Source organism: Brachyhypopomus gauderio, chromosome 15 (genome assembly GCF_052324685.1).
Source record: "Brachyhypopomus gauderio isolate BG-103 chromosome 15, BGAUD_0.2, whole genome shotgun sequence".
Taxonomy (NCBI): Eukaryota; Metazoa; Chordata; class Actinopteri; order Gymnotiformes; family Hypopomidae; genus Brachyhypopomus; species Brachyhypopomus gauderio.
This window is the reverse complement of record NC_135225.1, coordinates 16,015,800-16,038,567: the sequence shown is the minus strand read 5'-3', so window position 1 is coordinate 16,038,567 and position 22,768 is coordinate 16,015,800. Positions and strand designations below refer to the sequence as shown.

The 22,768-nt window shown below is 42.7% G+C and overlaps 1 protein-coding gene across 2 annotated transcripts; it reads left to right on the top strand.

The window, feature by feature from the left end:
* On the top strand, positions 1–20,791 carry foxn2a (forkhead box N2a). 2 transcript variants are annotated; one of them, XM_076974069.1, is made up of 6 exons: positions 1–160; positions 11,815–12,380; positions 14,265–14,389; positions 14,656–14,705; positions 15,946–16,014; positions 17,548–20,791. In XM_076974069.1, the coding sequence occupies exons 2-6, from the start codon at positions 11,829–11,831 to the stop codon at positions 18,009–18,011; spliced, it is 1,260 nt and encodes a 419-aa protein (XP_076830184.1). In that variant the 5' UTR covers positions 1–160; positions 11,815–11,828; the 3' UTR covers positions 18,012–20,791. The 2 variants fall into 2 exon arrangements, with proteins under 2 accessions (XP_076830184.1, XP_076830185.1); XM_076974070.1 differs by lacking the exon at positions 1–160 and adding an exon at positions 168–290.
* The last annotated feature ends 1,977 nt before the right edge of the window (positions 20,792–22,768 follow it).

Below are 22,768 nucleotides of genomic sequence, written 5' to 3'. Positions count from 1 at the left end.
GTTTGGTAGCGTTGCTGTGCGGCGTGATCCGAGCGCAGCGCGGATGGAGGAAGCAGCTGCTGATTACCGACTGACTCAGTTTGAGGCAGGCGTCTACATGAGAACAGTGGGTGAACTGAACCTCTGCCGCGCTGCGAAACAGGGACCAGCTTGCATGACTGTAAGTAGTGGAAGAAAATCGTAAAATAATTTTAAATGTGTTAACTGTGCTTAGTTGTGTAGCTCTAGAAAAGTTGCCGGCTTACACCGAAGGCAACAGAGGTCCAGTTCAGCATGGGAACCCGGGGCGGGTACGTGCACACTGAGCTTAGTTCCTGTGTTTTTTTTTACTTTGCATTCTAGTGACATGTGTTCAGTGTTTATATTTCTCTAAATGTCGGATGAATATGCTGTAAAATTAGGCAGCCGGGTTAATAGGGTGATTCCTTTGCCTTGTCCGTGGTATGCAGACCGACTCGGTGAGAACAAACTTCTTTTGTGACTGAGGCCACTGGTGTAGCTCGCTGGTACAGAAGGTCGAAATGCGATAAAAGTGGGTCGCTGGATGTCGCGTAGGTTTCGTTTTTTGGTGGCGCCATTGCTTCAGTTATTTGCTTTTTATATAGATTATCATAACGCCGACTGTATTGTACGTGTTGTTTTAAATTCGCGGGAAAACATATTCTGCAACTATTGGTAAAGGAGCGCAAAATTCCACAACAAAGCAAAACCTCTAGTACCAACGTTCAAAATATTTTTTCGCTGTCAAGTCCCCTGCTTTCCAGTTCGTTCTAAACTTGCTGCCTGTGTCAAGATCCCAGACCCAGACAGGTCCAGAACAAACCTTTGGTTCAGTTTGGATTCTAGGCAAGAATATTTTTTATTATGGGCAGGGTACTTCCAACTGTGCTTGAACTGAAAAGGGGTGACAACGCTACATCTGGTTGTGTGAACTCGATGCGAACATTTAGGGCAACTTTGATGTAACGTAGCTCGGGCGAAGAGATCCTTTACCGTGCTGGTTAGTTTTTGTTCACGCTTTTTGGGTAAGGCCAACAGCGACTACAAACTTGCTTCCTCAAAATCTACAGGCATTGCTGACGTCCACAACTTACAGTTAGATGACTCATTTCACCTACACAACAAGAAAATTCCGAACACATATTCGTCACTTCCTGTCAGCGCTTGACAAACATCTGATTTGTGTAAACATGGTCATGACATCAGATATTTTAATCAATCTAGTTTTTGTTATGCTGATGAGTTTTAGGGTTGACCAACCTTAATAAAAGTCCTGAGTGTCCTACATTTTATTCTCATTCTTTTGTCTGATTCCTTCATTTCACTGAAAGCTTGACCTTATTGACACTGCAATCTGTTAGCCATTTTGAGCCAGAGTCTTGCCTGTTGATTGAACAAACGTTACCACTATTCCTGAATTTATTATAGTCATAGTTTTAATCTGGATATGGTGCTAGTGATGATACATGGATTAGCAGACATTATCTATTGTGTTCAATTGTTTTTCCTTTGACAAATGACTGTTTTGCATTTGCTTTAAATCTGTTCCACTGAACAGTTAATGTCTCCATGATCCTCTTAAAAATTCAATCAAGGTTTCTAATGACCCTTATTCACAAACTCAGATGAGAAGTTAATGTTTGTTTGACATCAGCAATAAGTTACATGATTACAAGGTATACATGGGTTGCTGGAGGTACTGATTGAGAGCTGAGGCCCAAACCTTTTACACACTCTTTGTTCTGCAGCTAGTCATGAGTTTAAGACGCTGACAATTTTCATGACATGGAATCGTGGGTGTTTGTGTTAAATGTTGGGGTCTCAGTGATGTTGAGTGGAATTTGAAGTGTCTTAAAATAAACCTATTTCAGTTCTGCATTTGCATTGCAGAGAGGGTGGAGAGCCAATCAGTCTGCTTTGTTGAACAGATGTTGTTTGCTGACAACTGAAGCCCAGATAAACAGCAAATGAAGACAAAGAAAAGATAAAAGAGGAGTCAACCTGTTATGTTATTGCCAGACAGTTGAGGGTTTCCAGTTGTCTGTGTACTGTTGACCGAGCAAGCAGGCCATGGACTTTTGGAGACAGTCGGGAAAGGAGGTTTTGTATTAAGCTAAAGATGCTCAATGTTTTCATTTGCATGCGTGACGGTCCTTTAAATTCTGATTATGTGAAATCACTCATGTCATGGCAGAGCATTATGGTACATTATGGTACCATTATGGTGCAGAACAGGCACAGAGAAACTTCCTTTAATGTGTTTGACCTGCCCCACATCTCTGAGCACACATTTGGTCCTTAACATGAGTAGGACACATTTATATATGGGTCATGCACATCTGGAAGCCTGGTGAATTCTGGGAAGTTCTTGTGTTATATCATCATCATAATGATGGTTAGCTTTTATTAGAACAAAATGAGCTTCACCAGTCCTTGTGCAATAAGCACTGAAGGTCCACCTTTGTAGGTGTTTTGCTTAGTGTCTCGTTCCCTCTCTGTGAGTCTTAAGAATATTGTCAGTGTTCGCTGGTCAGCATATGGAGCAGATGTGTCTGATTGAACTCCACCGGATGGGTGTTGCAAGTGAAGGGGATGTCCTGTCTTACAAAGGCAACATAAATGCAATTTGCCTCTAGGGAAGAAGTCCTGAACTTTAGTGTAGAAGATCAGACCACTGAACCTTCTTCACGGTGCGCTACTGTATGTTTGGACCTGACATAGTCCTTGTAGGTCAGGGACAAGACGCAACCTCACCTGGGCCGTTTATAATAACATTTTGATTAGATGATTTGGCAGCTATCACTACTGTAATTATTTTCAAATCATGATCTGAACACCAAAATGCACCTCAGTTATTTGCATATTCTTTTGCTTGATATCTTGATTTAAATCAAGGATTCCTGTCTACTTCAGTTCAACATGAGACTTATTTGCATGTAGGCTACCGTCCTTTTAATGTGGGCTACCAGCCTTTACTAAGTCTCCAACATGGGTTCCATGCATGGCTGTTGATATGATCGGGCCTTTGTTGGTAGGTGACTGTTTTCAGCTCCTGCAGCTGCACACGTTTTTCATCGCCTCCTGCCACACACACACCCACCCACCACACACACACACACACACACACACACACACACACACACACACACACACACCCATTCCCATTATGTATTTTTTCACCCAGCGCAGCCGACCAGGAGGAGGGACATCCCCATGAGCCCACAAGGCTTCAGTTGTCTTGGTTACGTGACATCAGCTCACCGTAATCCAATATAGGCTGCTGGTCTGAATTTGGGTTGCAAATGCATCAAAGCTTTCCTCTTATGGGAGGCAAACGTCTGTGCATTTGAACTTGCTCCTCTGTTGGCTTGGGTTACGCTGAGATACCCGCATCTCACCGGCTTTCTGAGTTGCACGATTGCTACACCATGACAGTGGCACGGTGAATCCCTGCTGATTTCAGCATTTGCTTATGTGTCCGCCCCACCCGTCTGTTGGAGGTCGAGGGTTAAGACACACTGCCATTGGCACCCGCTCCCCCATTGACAGCGATGCTGAATCCGTTGGCCTGATTGAGAGCGAGAGTCCAGACTGTGCCTTGTGTCACTGGCCACAATGGCCCTTTGTGTGGGTCACTCCTTCCTGAATAAACAGGGATTGTTTAATTAAAAAGACTGTAAAGACTACCTTACAGAGCAACTTTTAGAAGGGCTTTGCTCAAGGTAGATGTGGCGACAATTGCAAAGCACCATGCTATATAATTCTAGGTATCATGCTTAACAAGGAGCTGTACTTTGCAAAAAGGTATTTATTGCAGCACTCTGTAGCACCAGCCGTCCTGGGGGGGGGGGGGGGGGGGGGGGGTGTAAAGGTGAGTGGCAGATGCTTATCACTCCCCTGCTCACTTGCACGTGCAGCTGTGGTTGCTGCCCCAGGTTCCTAAGTGACTTCTGCGGTGTTCAGAAAGCATTCCATCCCTGTGTTCCTGTTCCTCCTGTTTGTGTCAGAATACAGTTACTTGTGAAACAGTTGCCAGATTTCCCCACTTCCTCATTTATTCGTGTGAGTTTGTGCCACCTTTTTCGCTTGTCATGGCAACAGCTGAGCCCCCCCACTACCCCTCCAGGACACCTTGCATGGTGTGCAGAGGGGAGTAGTTTATGTTTTACCATGAACGGGGCTGTAGTGTTTAGAAAACAGCTGAAGAGCCAAAAAGCTGGGGCCATGTGATGACCCGTGCAAAGGCAGTTTATGGATGGATCGTTAGCCAATAGAAAGCATTCTGTTTTGCTGAGGACCCATGAGGCAGCTTCCCCATGTCCAGGGCCTTTCACAGGGCATCCCACAGCTTTGTGCTGGTTGTGTTCCTGTCTTCTTGCTTCAAGTGAGATCTAGAAACCTCCTATGATAGCTTGTCAAAGAAATATATCTAAAATGTATTAAATATATACATCTAAGAAATATCAAATATGTCTAAATATATTAAATATATATTAAAAACTTCAAATGTATCTAAATATATAAAATATCAAAAGTATCTAAATATTAAAAATGAAATATTAATAATAAATAATATTAAATATCTAAAATAAATATAAATCAAATGGATCTAAATATATCAAACAAATATCAGCCGATGGTCGATGATGAACAAAATGCAAAACAATGTTTGAGCTTCTAGCTAACATGTATAGGTAACTTTTAAGTAAGTTTGTTGGAGTTTTTTCCTTTCACAGAAAAAGAGAACAAGCCAGACTTAAGAGTCCTTACTGGCATGTTACACTTTGTACTGTGTATAGTTCCATGAGTTTACCAGAATTTATCAGAGAGTCTGAATTGAGTTGAAATGTGGAAGCATCTATGTTTGTGGGATTTGCCTGCTTGTCTCCAGGGAGTGTCAGTGACGTGGGGCAGCCGGTCAGACACCCTCCAGTCTGTCAGTCAGGCCACCAAGCACTGTACTTTGCGAACTTCTTTGAAGCTGTTATCTGGGTGGATTCCAGTGGCCAGGGGCCCAGTGCGATACTGAGGCAGGCCTATGACACTACAGGGGGAGGGGAATCGTCTTCATGTACGCTTTGGAAAGTATCCCTTGAGGATGTTTTACATAAGCATGATGACCTCCATGATGACTGTGTTGGAGGTCAGTGCACCTGACCTCCAACACAGTCACAAATACACACACAAACAAACAGACAGACAGACAGACAGACACACACACAGAGGTACGGCTCAGTGCTTCATGGCTTCATTTTTAAAATGACCACAAGAACACTCTATCAACATTTTGAGCCTGCTTTATTTTTAGGCTTCCCACTGTTGCCTGTCTTTGTCTCTCTGTTATTAGCCTACTTCTTTGAAAGACTTTGGCTTCCCAGTGGTGAGACACCGGAATATTCCAAATGAATCACTTTTGTCAAGCGTGTTAAAAGAAAGTAATGCTGTTGAGTCTGAATGTGTTTTCCTTTGAGTTTGTGACACACCTTTACGTGTATGAGAGACATTTCATATCTTTGTGGCCACATAAGTTTATTAGCAACAGTTTCTTGTTTATCAATAACAGCCTTGGGAGGGCTGACGTTCTAAACACAGGGTTTGACGTGTATAAACACCTGGGGCAACTTGAGGTGGAGCCATTAACGGCTGGGCTCGCTGTCTCAAACACGGATATTTTCTTTACTCTCATATAACACAATGGTCATTCCCCCTTGTTGTCAAAAACTTATGAGTGTTTCGTATTCATATTTTATATTTCTATTTACTGCCACAATTCGCACAGTGGGATCTGTTTCAGTGCTTTTTTCTGAGCACTATCTTTATATGAAATATTTTGAAAGGAATTTTTCATGGTCACTTTGTGTGTGATCTCCTCTCTCTCTCTCTCTCTTGTTTTTTATGTATGGCTGGACATTTCCATTTTAATTTCAAATCTTTGTTTTGGATTGAATCACCTGATTAAAACTGATGCCAATTAAAATTCAGTTCAAATTTGGACTGAAATTACAAACTGCCAATACAACTTGTGGTGAGGATATTCTGAATTAATGTTGCACATGCAATGCTAATTTATAACAAGGCAGTTTTTGAAAGCTTAATGTTAAATGTTTTTGGCTGGAGCCCACAGTCTGCCTGTGTATCTGCCTTGTCTTTGTGTTGAGTGAGGATGTGTAGTGTGCCAATGCTGGCCTCAGCACTTCCTGTAGTTATTGATCTCCTCACATTCACCTCCTCACAATAGCAGTTTTAAGAGACATTGAGTAGGCCTACTATAAAAAAAAGTTTGCTCTTTGGTTAGAACAAATAAACAGAAAGCCATCGGGGGGGTGGGGGGGATGTCATGTTTGTATAAATAAATAAATGAACAGAAAGCCATGGTGAGGATGAGGTCATGTTTCTTTTGGTCATGTTGGACCCTCAAAAGCATTTTAGGTGTGCAGCCTACATTGGGTAGGTTACAGGAGAGGCCACTTTGGATCACCACCTGCACTGTCGTGCCTTTAGTGATGAATGGCGCTGGAATGGAACCATGCTTGGCTCCTGTTCCTGTGCACCCTCTCTCCTCTTTGTCCTCCCTCTTTCTCTCTTCTCCCTTTCTATCTTTCTCTCTTGCTCTTTCCCACACTCTCCCTCTTTCCTCTCTCTCCTGCACTCCTCTCTACTTCCCTCCTGTCTACCTCTTTCTCCTTTCCTCTTCCTCTCTCCTGCTTTCTGCCTTTATCTCCTTTTCCCCCTCTCTCTCTCCCTCCCTCCCTCTCCACTCCACCCCTTCTCCCTCTCTCGCTCTGTGCGATCGTGAAAGGCCCGGGAGCTCGAGTGGGATTTTTAACTTGCAGATGAGGCGGCGGGTGTTGTGTGGCCAGCCCGATCCGTCTTTGCCGGCTCTGTCTCCCAGTAGCTCCCCCTCCTCCCCTCCTGCTCACTCACAAGTGGCCCATTAACCACCGCGTCCCTCTGCCCGGCTGCCGCTTTGATGCCTCTCGATAAGTGCAACGCTAATTACAATAATCATAACAACGATGATAACTGACTGCGAGCTAATCACGTAAAAGGCACTCCACCCGCCGGGCAGCCTGTCTCCAGCTCTCGGATCGTCAGATGTAGTGGGATTGTGCTTTTGAGGCCTGAGTGCCCCTTCGCTCCTGTGCCACAGCACCTGGGAGTGATTAGAGCTGCTGCGCTAAGTCACGTTGAGCATTTCTGCTGCTTAAGGTTAACCAAGAGGCTAAAGAGTAGAGCCATGCGAATGTTAATGGGTTAACAGAAGCATTGCTGAGTGCATACTTGCATTATGACAACAGCAGAAAATGTCTGCAGTTCTGATTAGCTGCAGTACTATCCTGTGCAATGCAGTACATCCAACTACCTGTGTATTCTGAACAGAGCACATTGTGGCCCTCAGTCATTACACATCAGTTAATGATGAGGTGTAAGCGTCTCATGCGCTCGATGCCTTTCTGTTCAAGTGTAGCAAGATGTGCAGTCACTGTCAATGTCAGTTAGACTGTGTGCAGAGCTGCACTTGACCACTACATGCTCTCCCAAGCGAAGAGGATTTTGTTTCTGCTGTTGTGGAGGAAGGTTTGCTGTAACGCAAATGGGCAGCATTGTTGTTGCTGCCTGACGTGTGATTGCTCCTCTTCCCTGAGACTCATCATAGACAGAATGACTTATTTATTAATATCTACTGTTTCCATGGTGCTACCTCGTGCTGTCTCGCTCCACTCATCGTCTCCTCCAGCTTTTACTCCACGGCTCCTGGATGCTCATGTTTTAGACATCCTCCTCCCTTTGGATCTGTGCCTTCTGTGTGAGTGGAATCAGCTGTTGCTTCTCCAGCCCTGTTGCTGGAGGTGACGAGAAATCAGTGGACCACTGACCTGCAGCCTCCCAATGAACCTGGACCCACTTTAACATGTTTCTTGCTCTTACACACACACAAGGGCTGGGCGATATGGCCAAAAATCTCATATCTTGATATGCCTAAAAGAAATATATACGATATATTTATATATATATATATACGATACGATATGAAAGCCATAACAAAATATAATGTTGAAGGATTAGTGTTTATTTGTACCACCATAAAGAACATGCTGCATTATCTAACTGTAATTATCTGTATGTCTGAAATATGTGATGCACACTCTGCAGACATGTTGTAACTATGTACATCTTGTAAAGCAAGCTCCAAACATAAAAACATATATAGGACATATCCAAGTAAAAAACACATAAATAAAATAAATAATAACAAATAAAAGTTTGTTATTTAAACCGAGTTAAATTTAAGAAAAGCTGTGTACACTCTGTGTGTGTGTGTGTGTGTGTGTGTGTGTGTGTGTCTGTGTGTCTCCCTGTCTCCTTTAGTGCAAGTTTTGGGACAGGAACACAAGCATATCGACAGTGTCTGGTTTCAGTGATGCCCTTGTGACAGGTCACAATATTATCGCTGGTGCTAAAAACCCTTTCAGAGGGGGAACTTCCACACATTATGGAACTTGTGTTCCATAATGTGTTTTAATTATAGTTCAAATCAAATGATTGATATCTCACCAGTTTAAGTAAACTTTGCCTTGGCAACTTGCACAAAAAAACGATTAATTATTCAATCTCACCAGTTGAATTATTAGTATTTTTTTCAGTGCAGGTTGTCAAGGCAAAGTTTACTTTAGTCGTGGAGATGTTCTCCAGTATTGTAGAATGTTGCTAAGTCTCATTGAAACTGTAAAGACTAACATTACTTACCTATCGCTAAGTGCAAGCGATGACTAAAACCCTGCAGCCTTGTCCATTTGTCTCTTGCGTTGTCCGTTGTGATACAGACTTGCTTTTGCTCATGTAATCCCCAGGATTTTGGAGCATCTTGTAGTCCTTGTGTGCGATGACTTCAGCTGTGTGGTCATTTGGAAAGTAGGTTTGCAGGCAGTAACTTTTAGCTTCCAGTCTTCAACGAAATGTATTGTAAAACTTATGCATGGTTCACATGTTCTACTCGGGCACAAAGTACCTAGTTTCTGATAACTTTTGTGAAATCTCATTTCGAACGATATTGTAGAATTTAGGCAGCGCCTGCTTCATGAAGTATTTACGACCAGGAAGTTCGTACATGTGGTCAATCATTTTAAGTAACCTGAATCCTTCTTTCTCCGTTGTGCTTAATGGCACAATGTCTCGAGCCAAATAGATTGGCACAGCATGGTATTTCTTGCCACCATTTGCTTGTCTTCTCATATGGCATAACTTTTGAAAAAGAACCTGCCAGTGTGATTTGCTTTCCTCTGACAAAGGAGTGGGTTTTACTCGTCTTTAATTTGCTCCTCTTCATATTTCGCTGACTCAGCAAACTGCTCTGGATGGTGTAGTTTATGATGAAATAAATTATTGTGCTGCTACCTTTAGTTGCAACGTTTTTAACGCACAATTTGCACAAAACCTTAGGCTACTCTGTTCAGCATCATCCCTGCGAAAGTCAAACCACTTCCATACAACCGACCAGTGCATGCTCTTTTCTGGAATTAAAGCTTGCCACTGGTTTCATTTTTGTCCATTGTTGACCTACTCAGTTAAAGAGGTAGAAATTAGGGGTGGGCGGATCGATATTTAAATCGATAGTATCGATACAAAGGTGAGGATCGGTATCGGATCGATACCACGGCGAAAATATCGATTCTTTTGCTGCAGTTTAGAGGTCTGCGCAGGACTGCTTTTTAAATCCCGCTCCTGCCCGCTCCTGCTTGTTGTAATCCCGCTCCCGCCCGCTCCCGCCAAAAAATCGCTTGTTTTAATCCCGCTCCCGCCCGCACCTGCTTGTTTTAGTCCCGCTCCCGCCCGCACCAGCCAAAAAATCGCTTGTTTTAATCCCGCACCCGCCCGCCACATACACATTTCTGTCGCCCCCGCCCGCAATACTAATATGAATTGAAATAATTAGATTTTGTACTTGAAATTTTCTTATGTATTTATTAAAACAGTAATATAGCGATGGATCGCGCTGTCCCATTTCTTACCACAGTCCAAACACATGCCGTCAGGTGACGTACACCAACACTTTCTGATATCAATCACAACAAGCCGATTTCCCTCTCCATTAATTACAATGGAATATGACTTCCATACATCAGACTTTCCTGTAGTTGGCTTAATTGTGATGTATTCGCCTGTTTTAATTGAATTTTCCACAGATGAAACTGGTTGACCGTCTACAGCAGGGGTCGGCAACCTATGGCACGCGTGCCACCATTGGCACGAGGCATAATCACTGGCACGGACCAGCATCAGCAAAAATATATATAATTTAATATAAATTATTATATTAATGGATTATAATTTCAAGTAAAAAGTATCCCCCCCCCCCTCCCCCCCCCCCAACGCTTTGGAAGTATCGGTATCGGTATCGATACCAAAATTCCGAGTATCGCCCACCCCTAGTAGAAATGAGTGAAACTGATAAACGTGCTGAGAACTGCTACAGCCGCATAAATGGCAGGGCAACGTGGCGTGTGTTTGTTTGTATGTGCGAGCTTGGGGACGCGCGCGAGAAAAATAATTGAACAGGATGTGTGTACAATGTTTTAAATGTGCTCAGGTAGAAACCCGCGTGTCTTTGTTATACTCGATATAACGAATATATTAATTTTCGAATTATCGATATTTGCAATATATCCCCCAGCTCTAACACACACGGAGATGGTATGACCCAGATTTGAACCAAAGCCTCCACCTTCTCCTGTGTACTTGTCCTCTCTGCATCCCTCTCCAGCCCAATGCATGCTGGGACATCTAGCGTCCCAAGATTCTGTACCCTCCATCCTGGGCTCTGTGTTCTGGGGGCATGATGATGAGGGAGATTGCTGTCCTCGATGGCCTTTCCTGCACTCTGCTCTCATTCACGTTCCCCACTGCTATGCCCCTCCCCCTAAATGAAGCGACATACTGGTTGTCATGGTGATGTTAAGGGTATAGATTTAAGCTTGGAGAAGATAGGAGGGACTGGCTGATTGCTGCTGCTGCTGACCTAATTTCTTCTCTTAATGCTACATCTGGAGTCATGCCACCACACTTTGACATAATATTTGTGTGGATGGACTTAACAGCAGGTCATCCGATGTCGGTTGGCAGAAATGACAAAAATAGTAATCATATTTGAATCATATCAGTAATACAGTGTTAAAAACTCGTATTGCAGGGATAATACTGCCAAACACACTCGCTCTCTGTAATGATGAATGAAAATCTGTGATTCCAAATTGCTGGACCTCAGTTTAACTGAAGGGACAGACAGCCACGCTCCCGAAGCACTTTAATTCCAATGGACAGAACCTTTCACACTGATGCAAGTAATTGCTATAGATGTGCCCTGGCTAAGAGGTTGCCTAAGCAACCCAGCCACGCACGTGTCTGTGGTGATGTCTGGGTGGTGGAGACATACCTCTCAAGGCTGATCTGTTTTTCCTTCTTGAGTCCCTTTGGCGTTTTCTAGCACAACAAGGCCAATTTCCTGGACTGTTTATCATTGCCATTGATGACTGAATCACTGTGTGTGGGGGTGAGAGGAGGTGGGAGGGGAGAAGAGAGACACTAACATCATCTTGGCCACTTGAGGCCTGCTCCTCATGGGCCCTCATCAAGGAGAACCTCTCCAAGGGTGTTCAGAGAGGGTAGAGAGGCACACACTCTGATTAAATCATTTCAATAGCTCAGTAAATAATTTAAGTATGTGGTATAATTTTCTCTTCAAACATAACCTTTCTGGTTCTGGTTTAATGTAACGGTCATATGTATCTCACAGTTTTTTCCCCTCCCCTTACCCAGACCTCCTTGGTTTAATGGGTCCAATCATCGGTATGTCACCGGATAAGAAAGCAGAGTCCCCAGGTGTGCTGGAGGATCAGGTGTGTGCGCGGGCGCCTTGCAGGGTAGCTGCTCTGCCTGAGGCTGAGTGCGCGTCCAGCCCCCTGGCCACCAGCGTGGATCGTGTGTCCGCTGATGATGAGGAGCTCACCAACCTCAACTGGCTCCACGAGAATCTCCTGCAGAACTTCACACTGGGCGGGCCTGAGGCCCAGGCTAGCCCCAGCCCACTCTTCGACATTGAGGGCAGGCCTGCGCGTTTACCCAGCTCCTCGGCCTCCTCCGCATCCTCTCGCGCCACTGAGCGGGACTCTTTGAAGGCCAAACCGCCATTCTCCTTTTCCCTACTCATCTACATGGCTATCGAACAGTCGCCCAGCAAGTCGCTTCCCGTGAAGGACATCTACGGATGGATCTTGGAACACTTCCCTTATTTCTCCAGCGCCCCCACTGGCTGGAAGAACTCAGTGCGCCACAATCTGTCTCTCAACAAGTGCTTCCGTAAGGTGGAAAAGAGCCTTGGGAAGGTGAGCTCAGAGACCCTGCTGAGGTGCTTTTCAGGACCTGTTTTCTCTCTCTCTCTCTCTCTCTCTCTCTCTCTCTCTCTCTCTCACTCCTTCTCCCTCTCTCTCTCCCTCTCTCTTCCTGATCCACATTGCCAAATACATAATTTCATACATGTATTTGATCTTCATATCTACAGCTTTTGACAGAGGCTTATCACAGAGACAAGTTAGGCTAAATACCTCCTATTCCAGCATGCTGGCAAAACACCAAAGTATTGTGTTACTCAGTATGGCTTGGCTATTCACTATTGGGTTAGTCACTGTGGCTGGGTTCTTTATTCTTGCTGTGTTCTTCATTATTTCTGGCTTATTCAATCAGTCTAGTCCCCATCCAAAACTGGTAATCCCATAAAGAAAGGTAATGGATTCTCAGTTCTCAGCTATTGATTAAGTATTTATCAATATCTTAAAAGAAATACAGGACAAAAAATACGGTAACAGTATTTAATAAGGTGTTGCACAGGGACAAATTAAGTGGACTCTTGGGGACAAAAGCCTTCCTCGTAAATATGCGCAGGTGAGCAGTACTCTATGGTGTAGCAGTACTCTGAGTTGTTTACCACTAGTGAGTAGCAGTGCTCTGTGTGTTCACCACTGGTTCACCAATTTTGGCAAAAATTGTGTTTTGAAAAAACATAATAATGGCACATTATGACCTTGAACAAAATACTAATAATTAACCCTGCACCCTCACCAACATATCTACAAAAGCTGATTGAATTTGCTTCAATTAACTAATTGTGTGTTATGATATTTAAATTATTTGTGTAATTGTTGGTTGTTTATTTTATTTGTATTAACTAGGCCTATATACTAGCTCTAAAAAGAATGTATAAATTGGTTAATTTAATGACTGAGTGATTGTTTGCATAATAGTAGCAAATGAAGCAAATGGTAACTGCTGGGACGTAGGACAGGTAGGAGAGAGTCTGAATCCAGTCAAGGTTAGAGCTCCTCCCAGGGAGAGTCTGCAGAGAAAGATGCAGACAGAGTATCAGTGTGTGCTCTGCTGTTTGTGTTAGAGAGTTAGTGCAGAAAGGTCAGTAGGTTTTTCTATTGCTGGTATATTTATAATGTATCTTATTTTACCGTTGTTTCAAGTCTGTTTTATTGTAAGTAAGTAGGTGCTTTTTCAGGTTACTTCATATGCTAAATAGGTGCTGCACAGTGTTGCTGATATTAAACAAGTGCTACATAGTGACATGGGTAGCTGCAGTGGCCTATATGAAAGCAGTCTGATTACGATGCTCAGTGGTCTATATGAAGGCAGTCTGATTACGATGCTCAGTGGTCTATATGAAGGCAGTCTGATTACGATGCTCAGTGGTCTATATGAAGGCAGTCTGATTACGATGCTCAGTGGTCTATATGAAGGCAGTTCTTCAGCATTAGATCTCAGAATGAGAGTGTGTAGTAGGTGGGAGGAGAACGATAACCTTGACTCAGATTACTAGCCAGCTCATAAACAGGAAGGAGGAAATGTTGTCATGGCAATTGAAACCTGGTGATGTCATTTGAAACCAGCTCTGTCTCTGTCTCTGTGAAGGACAGGGTTTGTGCAGGCTCTCGGAACTGTCACTTTCTAGTCACTGACTCCTTTAGTGCTGGTGTAAGATCATCCCTCAGCCTGACACATTTTCTCTTTCTCGGTTCATTCATCCATTCAAGCTCTTTCTCACACTAGTTTCCTCACTCTTTGCTCACTGCCATTTAAAAAATCCGCTTTTATACTGAAAGCAAACTAATTTCACTCCCAAATGGCCTTTGTCAGATAGTTAAATGTGAAGATGTTTGCTAAGATCTGGAGGATGTTTTTTAAATTTGCTTTCTTTGCGGCTGCTTCAGGTAAATGGGAAAGGCTCTTTGTGGTGTGTGGACCCTGAGTACAGGCCGAATCTGATCCAAGCCCTAAAGAAACAGCACTTCCCTGTGCCCCATGGCTTCTGCACACCTCCTGACTCCCCACCTAGGTGAGATGCACATGTACACTCCTGGGCATACACGCGCACACACACACACACACACACACACACACACACACACACACACACACACACACACACACACACACACACACACACTGACGGTGAATTGCTCTCTGATCTTATCCCTGTTCCTCACTGTCTCTCTCTCTCTCTCTCTCTCTCTCTTTCTCTCTCTCTCCCTCTCTCTCTCTCTCCCTCTCTCTCTCTCACCCCTCTCATTCCCTCTCTCTCTTTCTCTGTTTCTCTGGCAGTGCCTTCTCACCTTCCCGTAATCTCTTTCTACAGGACTGCTCTCTCAAAGGTGAGGCATTTCTCGTTTTATTCATTCTCCGACACCCTTATATATTTTCAGGAAACTCTTATGCCACATTGATTTTCAGACTGAAATCAAAGTGACGATGGAGGACTAACAAAGGTTCTTCCACACAGGAGTAACCACTTAGTATTATCTTTTACTGTCTCATGTGTCCCGTTTTTATCCATTTTATTAAATCAATAAGCATATTGATTCATTCTTATTGTCTTATTGTCATAATCAGATAAATGCCCAAAGTATTTCAGTAAAACATGGAAATGCTACTTGACTGAAATCATTTTAAGAATGTACCCTGTGATTACTTTAGCCAGCAATGATTATTTCGGTGAAAACCTGGTCAAAATGCCAAGTTATGCACAAATATATTTGAGATATCTAAAAAAGATGGTTTGCATACAGGTGATATATTTTGGTTGCAAACTGATTCCCAAAACATCAGTGCCAAGATATTGTTTGGCAACACCCATAATATGCCAGCCAAGACCAAATAAAATCATTGTTAGAAACATTATGGCATTAGGACACTGCTTCATAAGGATGAGATTTCCCTTTCTTCTGGGCTCACTGTACCACCTGGAAAAAGCCATGTGAACAAAACGCGCCACCTTTTTCCGTCAGTTTTGAAAGCTTGTGTACTTCCTGTTCGTACCCACAGTGGCTCCCACAGTGCTGGATTCCCACTCTACTCCCAAGCTGCGTTGTGGAATAATTAACAATAACAGACTGGATTGTCCTTTATAAATTGGATTTCAACTAGGACTTCATTGAATCTATGCTTGTGAAATCACCTTTGTGAATACAAGTGTTTTTCTGTTAAACAAATCAGAGTCTGCTTTAAGCCTGGGTCTGGGGAGCCCCACGCATGCAGAAATGGAGCAGGCTGATGAAGACTATTCAATGTAGACTGAAATGACAGTGTCTTACACCTCCTTCTGTCTGTCCCCCCTCTCTGTAACCTTGACTACGGAGGCAGCTCACTCTCCCCTATCTGGCTGGTAATGAATAATTCAGATTTCCTGAAGGGTGGCATGGGAACTGAGAAACCCCAGCCCCTGTTCCACCCCCTCCCTCCGAACACACACACACACACACACACACACACACACACACACACACACACACACACACACACACAAACATCGAGAGGGAGAGAGAATGAGATTATGAGAGTGAGTGAGAAAGAGCTCAGATTGCTCAATGCCATGTGTGTTCCTTTCTCTTTCAGAGTCTGATATTGACGCTGCCACAGCTATGATGCTCTTAAACTCTGCCCCTGGGCACCACGGCGACCCATGTAAGAGAAACCTGCCCACCTCCCTCCTTTCTTTTTCAGCTCTTTCTTCTTCTCTTCTCCTGGCGCTGTGAGGTGAAGATCCCCTTTCCATTAAACTCTGTCCACAACGTGTATAAACTATATATGTATAAATATATGCCTAAACTACTGCAGATGGACAGAGTCCAAAAGAGATAAATGGTTGAGATAAATGACTAGTATCTCACAACATTGAAGGCACACAGGATGAAAGCATGGAACAATGCTCATGATCTATGATATTTACTTAATAAAAACAATTATAATTTAACATTCCATCCAGCAAGGATCCAGCAAGGATGGAATGTGAATTCTTTAAAAAATATATCTGAAAATAACTACGGATGCATCAGTATTGAATTTCTTAGGCTGATATTATAACTGATCATTAGCCAACAATAGTAACTGCTCATTTTACCTTCATGGATTTTAAAGCAATCAAACTATAATCTATATTTGAAGTGCAGTTGGTGTAAGACATGTTAAACTCTGAAAATGGGTCATTAATAAATTTTAGTTGTCAGAAGTCACAGGTCCACCAGATATCACAATTATTGTAAACATACACACATTTTATTTTCCAACACTTATCAAATGTGAAGTGCCATTTTATGTCTTGAATTGGTAGCGATATACGAAATCCTACGGCTGCAAATCTCCCAGACAAAAATAAACGCATAACTGGAAAACTCCACCAAAATCAGATACTTTGCTAAATGAGTAAACTAATTAACAAACTGCATTAAACCTGATGTGAAATTTGCTCTATTGTGTTCAGTTTACAAAACTAACAAACTCTGAATTTAAGCTCTTTTTATAACTATATGTAACTTTGAACTGTGGCAATATACAAATAGGGCCTAAATTAAACAGAAGGCTTAATCTGTAGGAGAGATGAAAATTTTGTTGTAATTATTTCTAAAATTGATAAAGATGACGATACATTCAAAATTGCCCTAGTCAGCACATCAGCCACTGATATATCATGCACTTCTAATAACTACTTGAAATAGAATATCTTCTTGTAGAATGCCCAGCAAATACTGCGTATATCTATGCAGTATTGTCAACCTTGTAAATATTGTCAAGAACTCTGTAGCAGCCTGTAGCTTGAAATACCACTTGTGCCTAATTAGAGTAGCACTGCTCTCTCTTCACACATCTCTGTTCTTATTAAGCATATTGCTGTAGTCTTCTACACCCCTGATGAGGCTTAACCACTCTTTCATCCAAGCTTGCTATCAGAAGAGTCCTTAATAGAAGCATCCTCAGTAGTTGAGGTACTTTCAATGTGTCCTATGTTGTTTTTGCTTTTGCCTTGTGTTCAAATATTTTGTCTCTTTATTGCGAATTTAATTGAACAACATTGCTATTTTCTAGTGCATTGAAGTGCATTATGACAATTATAATACATTACTCTTATCTGTAAGTCTCACAGGCTAACAGGTTTTTCAGGAGATAATGGGTCACAGGGTAGAATCCACCCAAAATCCATGTTTTCTTTCTCTCATTCAGCTGACCCTGACAGCCCCATGGACTTGTCCAGACCCGACTCGGTGTTGGTGAGCAGTGACCCAAAACAAGACCACAACTACAGCAGCTCCTCCTTCCAGCGTTGTTCCTCCCGTTCTTCCTCCTCATCCTCCCCTCCCTCGCTCTCCTTCTCCGACGACGGTGGGGGCGGAGTGGGCAGAGGTGATTTGGCGCAGGGACAGCGGGCCGGCAGTGAGGGCTTTCACAGCGATGAAGACTCAGAGGAAGAGCGGAGCCCCCAGCGGACCCCTGTCACCCCCCGGCGCTCAGCTGCCCTCAAGTGCCCCACTCCCTGCAAGAGGGTGCGGCGTGAGGCCCGGCCAGAGCTGGATGAGGAGCTGAAGGAGGCGGCCGGCTCCCTCCTGCACCTGGCTGGTGTCCGTTCCAGTCTGGACCTGTCCAAGCGGGCCGTCAAGAGCAAAAAAACAGAAAAGTTTCAGAAATGAGAGTTGTATGCGTGTGCCTGGAATTTGTGCCCAGACTGTGCGGCAGTGACTGTGCCTCATTCTTTTTCCTGATCAATGACATTTTTATGTTCTTTTTTATGTTGGACCCCCTCCCCCTTTTTAAGACTATATCCCAACCTAGTTTAAGCTACGGCAATACTACCATTCACACAGGAGAACTAAGCCATACAAAGCCTTTTGTGTGAGGGCAGAGAAAAGCAAAAGTTTTATACCTATCCCAAAATAATTGCGTGTGTTTCAGATATCAGACACCTGAAAATCAAGTTTCAGGAAAAAGATGAACATTTTTATTCCTTCACTATAACTACTTTGCATGCTTCCTCTTCAAATCAGTGTCCTCCTTCTCTAAGTGAACCTGTGGTGTTTATAGAGCGAATGAGTGCATGTCTAAAATGTACACAGAACTAACCACCCCTGTGTCAAAAAAAAGAACATACCCCCATAATAATACCACAGTTATGAGGCTTTTTGTTTTTTTATTTGTTGGTAGACCACCTCAGCCCAAGTTCCTCCTTTCATCTTCTGCCATACAAAGGCAGATGCAATAATTCCCATCCAACACAGTTGTTGGCACTAATCATGTTGGTCTTCAGATCGGAGGATATTTGGTTTTGGCTGTGCTGACAATGTGGAATCGTAGTGCAGAGGGAAGTGATCGTTTTGAACTGATGGCAGGATTTTTGGATTAAACTCCTTGCAGGCTATCGAGTTTGACTCCTATCAGTTTGAGGGCTCTGTTTTAGACGTTGCGGCGCCATGCTGGAATCACAGGATCTCCACTGGGAGGACTTCAAACTGGGGATCGACCTTGAAAATTGTTAAAAGGAAAGAACCCCACACTGATGACATTAGCCAGTGTCTTTCTCCTTTACTGCTTCCTGCCACTGCTGTTTCATCTTCCTGTCCCTTCATTGTTCCGTGTGCAGCTGAGTTTTTTGTTTTTCTTTCCTATCTGTTTACAACCTATGCAAAAAACAACAACAAAACAAACAATGACAGCCGTAGTAACTACATTTGAACGTTTGAGTCTGTGTGTGTGTATACTGGGGTGTGTGCATGCTTGTTTAGGGTGTGCCTGCCTGCACTGACGGGGGTCACGAGTGGAAGGTCTGATGCATCGAGTTTTTTCCTGATTGGCAGGCTGAAGGAAAGCAGTTCAGTAGCACCACCATGTCACACCACAGCAGCATTCCTTTAATTAGGATGCATTCCAACACCTGGCCATAGAAAAGGACCAGTCTGAACCAACCTGAACTGGTACAGTTCTGCTTTTTACTATATTCATTTCTGCACTGTACCGGTGCATCAAAGCCCAAACCACAAGCTACACTTTTACAGTAGTTAATGGATGCTTACAGTAGTGTTAGTCTGGTCTTGATAGGTTAGCGTTTCTTTCATTCTAATAACCCTAATTTGATTAATCATCTTATGAAGCCCTAGATCGTGGGAACTGGAGCGGGCGAGGAGGTGTTGTAAAGAGCTCAGAGAAACACTCACTGGTATCGCTGGATTTCCTGCCAATAAGGAAGGGGGTTTAATGTTTGTAGTGAAGATAACACTGGGATCAGAAGACCTCATTATGAATATTGAAGTTCAAGGTCATTATTTTACTGCTATTATTTTTACTGGTATGTTGAATAGGCTCTGTGTTGTGCCATCATAGAATAAAACATCCCCCCCCCCCCCACCCCTCACCCCTGAGGAAAAAACACTTTTTAAAGAAAATTGTACAATAGTGCAGCATTAATTGTTAAGCCCAGGGGCAGTTCATTACAAATGCATGACCTGTGCCAAAACAATTTAATCACTGCCACGAAGTTATCCTGTTGAGTTAATGATGTCCATATTTCTTGCAATTTTGGGAGGAAGGGTAGGGTAATAGGACTTTTTCACCCAGACTTCTCGCATCACAAATATCATTTTGTTCTGAAGTAAAAAGTGTTCCAAGTGTTTTATCACTGATGCCATGCCTTCTGATAGGGGCTTTTAATTAATGCCAAATCCTATTTTGGCTCTCTCTGCTAAAGAACTGTGATATATTTTGAATTTTGGAGCTGGGCAGGAGCCAGCCTTCTGCCACAAATGATTCCAAATTGCCCCCAAACTAAATCACCCCAAAGATTTTAATATATAAGTTTTATGTTTATGTATCAGAAACTGCCATTATGAACTGCCAGCTCATATGATATCATTCATCCATTTTCTGGAAATAGGCATTATTGTTCCTTATTTAACAGTGCTGTTGTGCAACGGTGTTTATTATTGGTTTAAGATTGCATTTTGGGGAAGAACTGTGTGAGCGAGAAGACATTGCCAACTAAAAAAGCTTGATATGATTTGTACCCATCACCTAAGCTCTTTGTGATGGGTTTTCACTCATTGAACACAATGTATTACTCATCCCTCATGACCTGTCTTAATATTATCTTATGATTGTCGGGTACTTGGAAATTCCTTCCCTCTGTTGGGGAGCTGACATGGTCACGGCTTCATTATATGAAACGCGACTTTTCATTTTCCTCCTGTTTTTCTAACTCAAGCTGCCACCTCAGTATCAGTTTATTATATTTTTCCCCTGTCTGTTAGACAGACACAAACCATGTGGTTTTTGTATGCTAACCTCTGTTAATAAAAATGTTTATAGTTTATTTTCGCCAAAGATATGCAATTGCATTATACATGGTATTATGGAATAAAATATGTGCTTGTTTTACATGAATTGTCCCTATTTTTGTTAATAAATCCTATATCTGCTCCCACTCCTCTGAAAAGAGAAGTTCATTTCTTATTCTGGAATAAAAGTGCAGTTTCACTCACCAGACACGTTATTTAAAATGTCTACATTGTGGTTGTAGAGAGGCTGTAGCCCTTAACCAAATGTTGCCATGCACAATGCAACGGCCCATTTCTGACCACAGGATCACAGTGTGGCTGGATATTTTGGGACACTCTCAACCCAGCAGTTACACTGAAATTTGTAAAAACGCCTGCGTGACTGCTGTGCTCAACACCCACAATCGTGCCACTGTCATGTCGGTGTAAATGGTGTATTAGGAATTGTCCCAAATAATATCCGGTCAGCAGTTGTCCTGTTCACCCAGGGAGCAGTGATGAAGAGCAGAGAGACTGACTAACAAACTGTGAATGTGATGGGCTCCAGTGTAACTGGCCACATATAAAATTTGCCTGCAAAATAATGCTTAATTAATGATGCCAATGAAGTGGCCAGCAAGTGAAGGTGCAAAATGTGTTTCTAAGGTTAACACATTTCTCAAAATGTTTCAAATAAAGTGCTTGGTGAGTGTAGTAGATTTGTCAGATTTTTTAATGTGATGAATCTGTAAGCTTAAGCAGTGGTGCCATCTCCTGGTTACAAAACAGTGTGAATGCAGTATTTCTTCTTCTGTCTCAAATAGTGGAATGCAGTTGTAGCAGTTACTATTGTACACATATGTACTGGATAATCCAGTTTTTTCTGCCTACACATTCTCTGCTTCTCACTCATACACCTACACTCACACAATCTTGATTAAAAGTTTTGGTTATTGTCCCTGAAAAGCATCTTTCTTGGCCAAAACATTATATATTTAGCTATAACTTTTTCTTAAGTTATAAGTGCAACACTGAGCCCAGTATGTTTATATACTGCCGTGTGTGTGTGTGTGGAGTGAAGAGGGGCTCCTCATCTTCCCTGTCTGACTCCACCAAGCCCAGCCTGAGACCTGCAGTCTTCCCTCGGCATTACAGTGCCCTGGCAACTGCACTATGCTGCCAGTTACCAAGCAACCAGACAGGGCTGAAGTCTCAGTTTGTGAAGTACTATATGAATGAGCGGGAAGCAGCTTGTCTATGTGAATTAGAATTCAGTATCTACATATCTGCTACGGTATGAAATAAACAGCACATACTTTCATTTAGCCTTTGTAACATTGTGGTATCAGATTATTATTAGTAATGTAGTATATATTTAAAAGGCTTTTCCATGTTGGAAAAACAAGCCCTAAGAGAGAACTTTAGCTCTAAAGAAAGATCTGAACTAACACAAATACAGAGGAACACAGAGTAGTGAACACAGTTACTGAGGCGTTCTGAGTGTGCTGCACTTGAGGGGCTGCGAAATCTCTGGTTGTTGATCTTCAAGTACTGTGATCAAACATTCAAGATTTTTATAACGTTAACACTGAGAGGTTTCCAAAGAAGATAATTGCACACAATGTAGTAACAGCTTTGTTCACAATTTGGGGTTGTTTATAAAGGGTGCCCCCTATAGAACATGAAATAAAACATGTAATGACAAGCCTGTATGACCACCTACTGATTTTAGGTGGTCATGCATATCATGACCAAAATAGGAAATAAGTGTGAGAATGTGGGTGAGGTGCTGAAAAGTAAATGTAGTAATGAAAAGTAATGTAGTAAAAACAATACATTTCATAATGCATTTAACACTGCACAGTTAGCATATAAAAACAATCTCTGAATATTAATGGATCATTTGCAGATTCCGTTTCTGAAGCAATCTACAGCTTCATAGCAAATAACATATTTATTTTCTAAATGAACAGTAACAAACTAATGAGTGGGGTGCTGGTGAAGAGATGAATAAATGTGACAATTGCACATGGTGTAACAAAGTAAAGACAGGGCAGACTAAACGTGCAGGGAACACTTGAGTGAGTGTCTGTCAGCTGGGCTGTGCATGGGTGTGTGAACGGGGAGTGTGGGGAGTGTTTGAC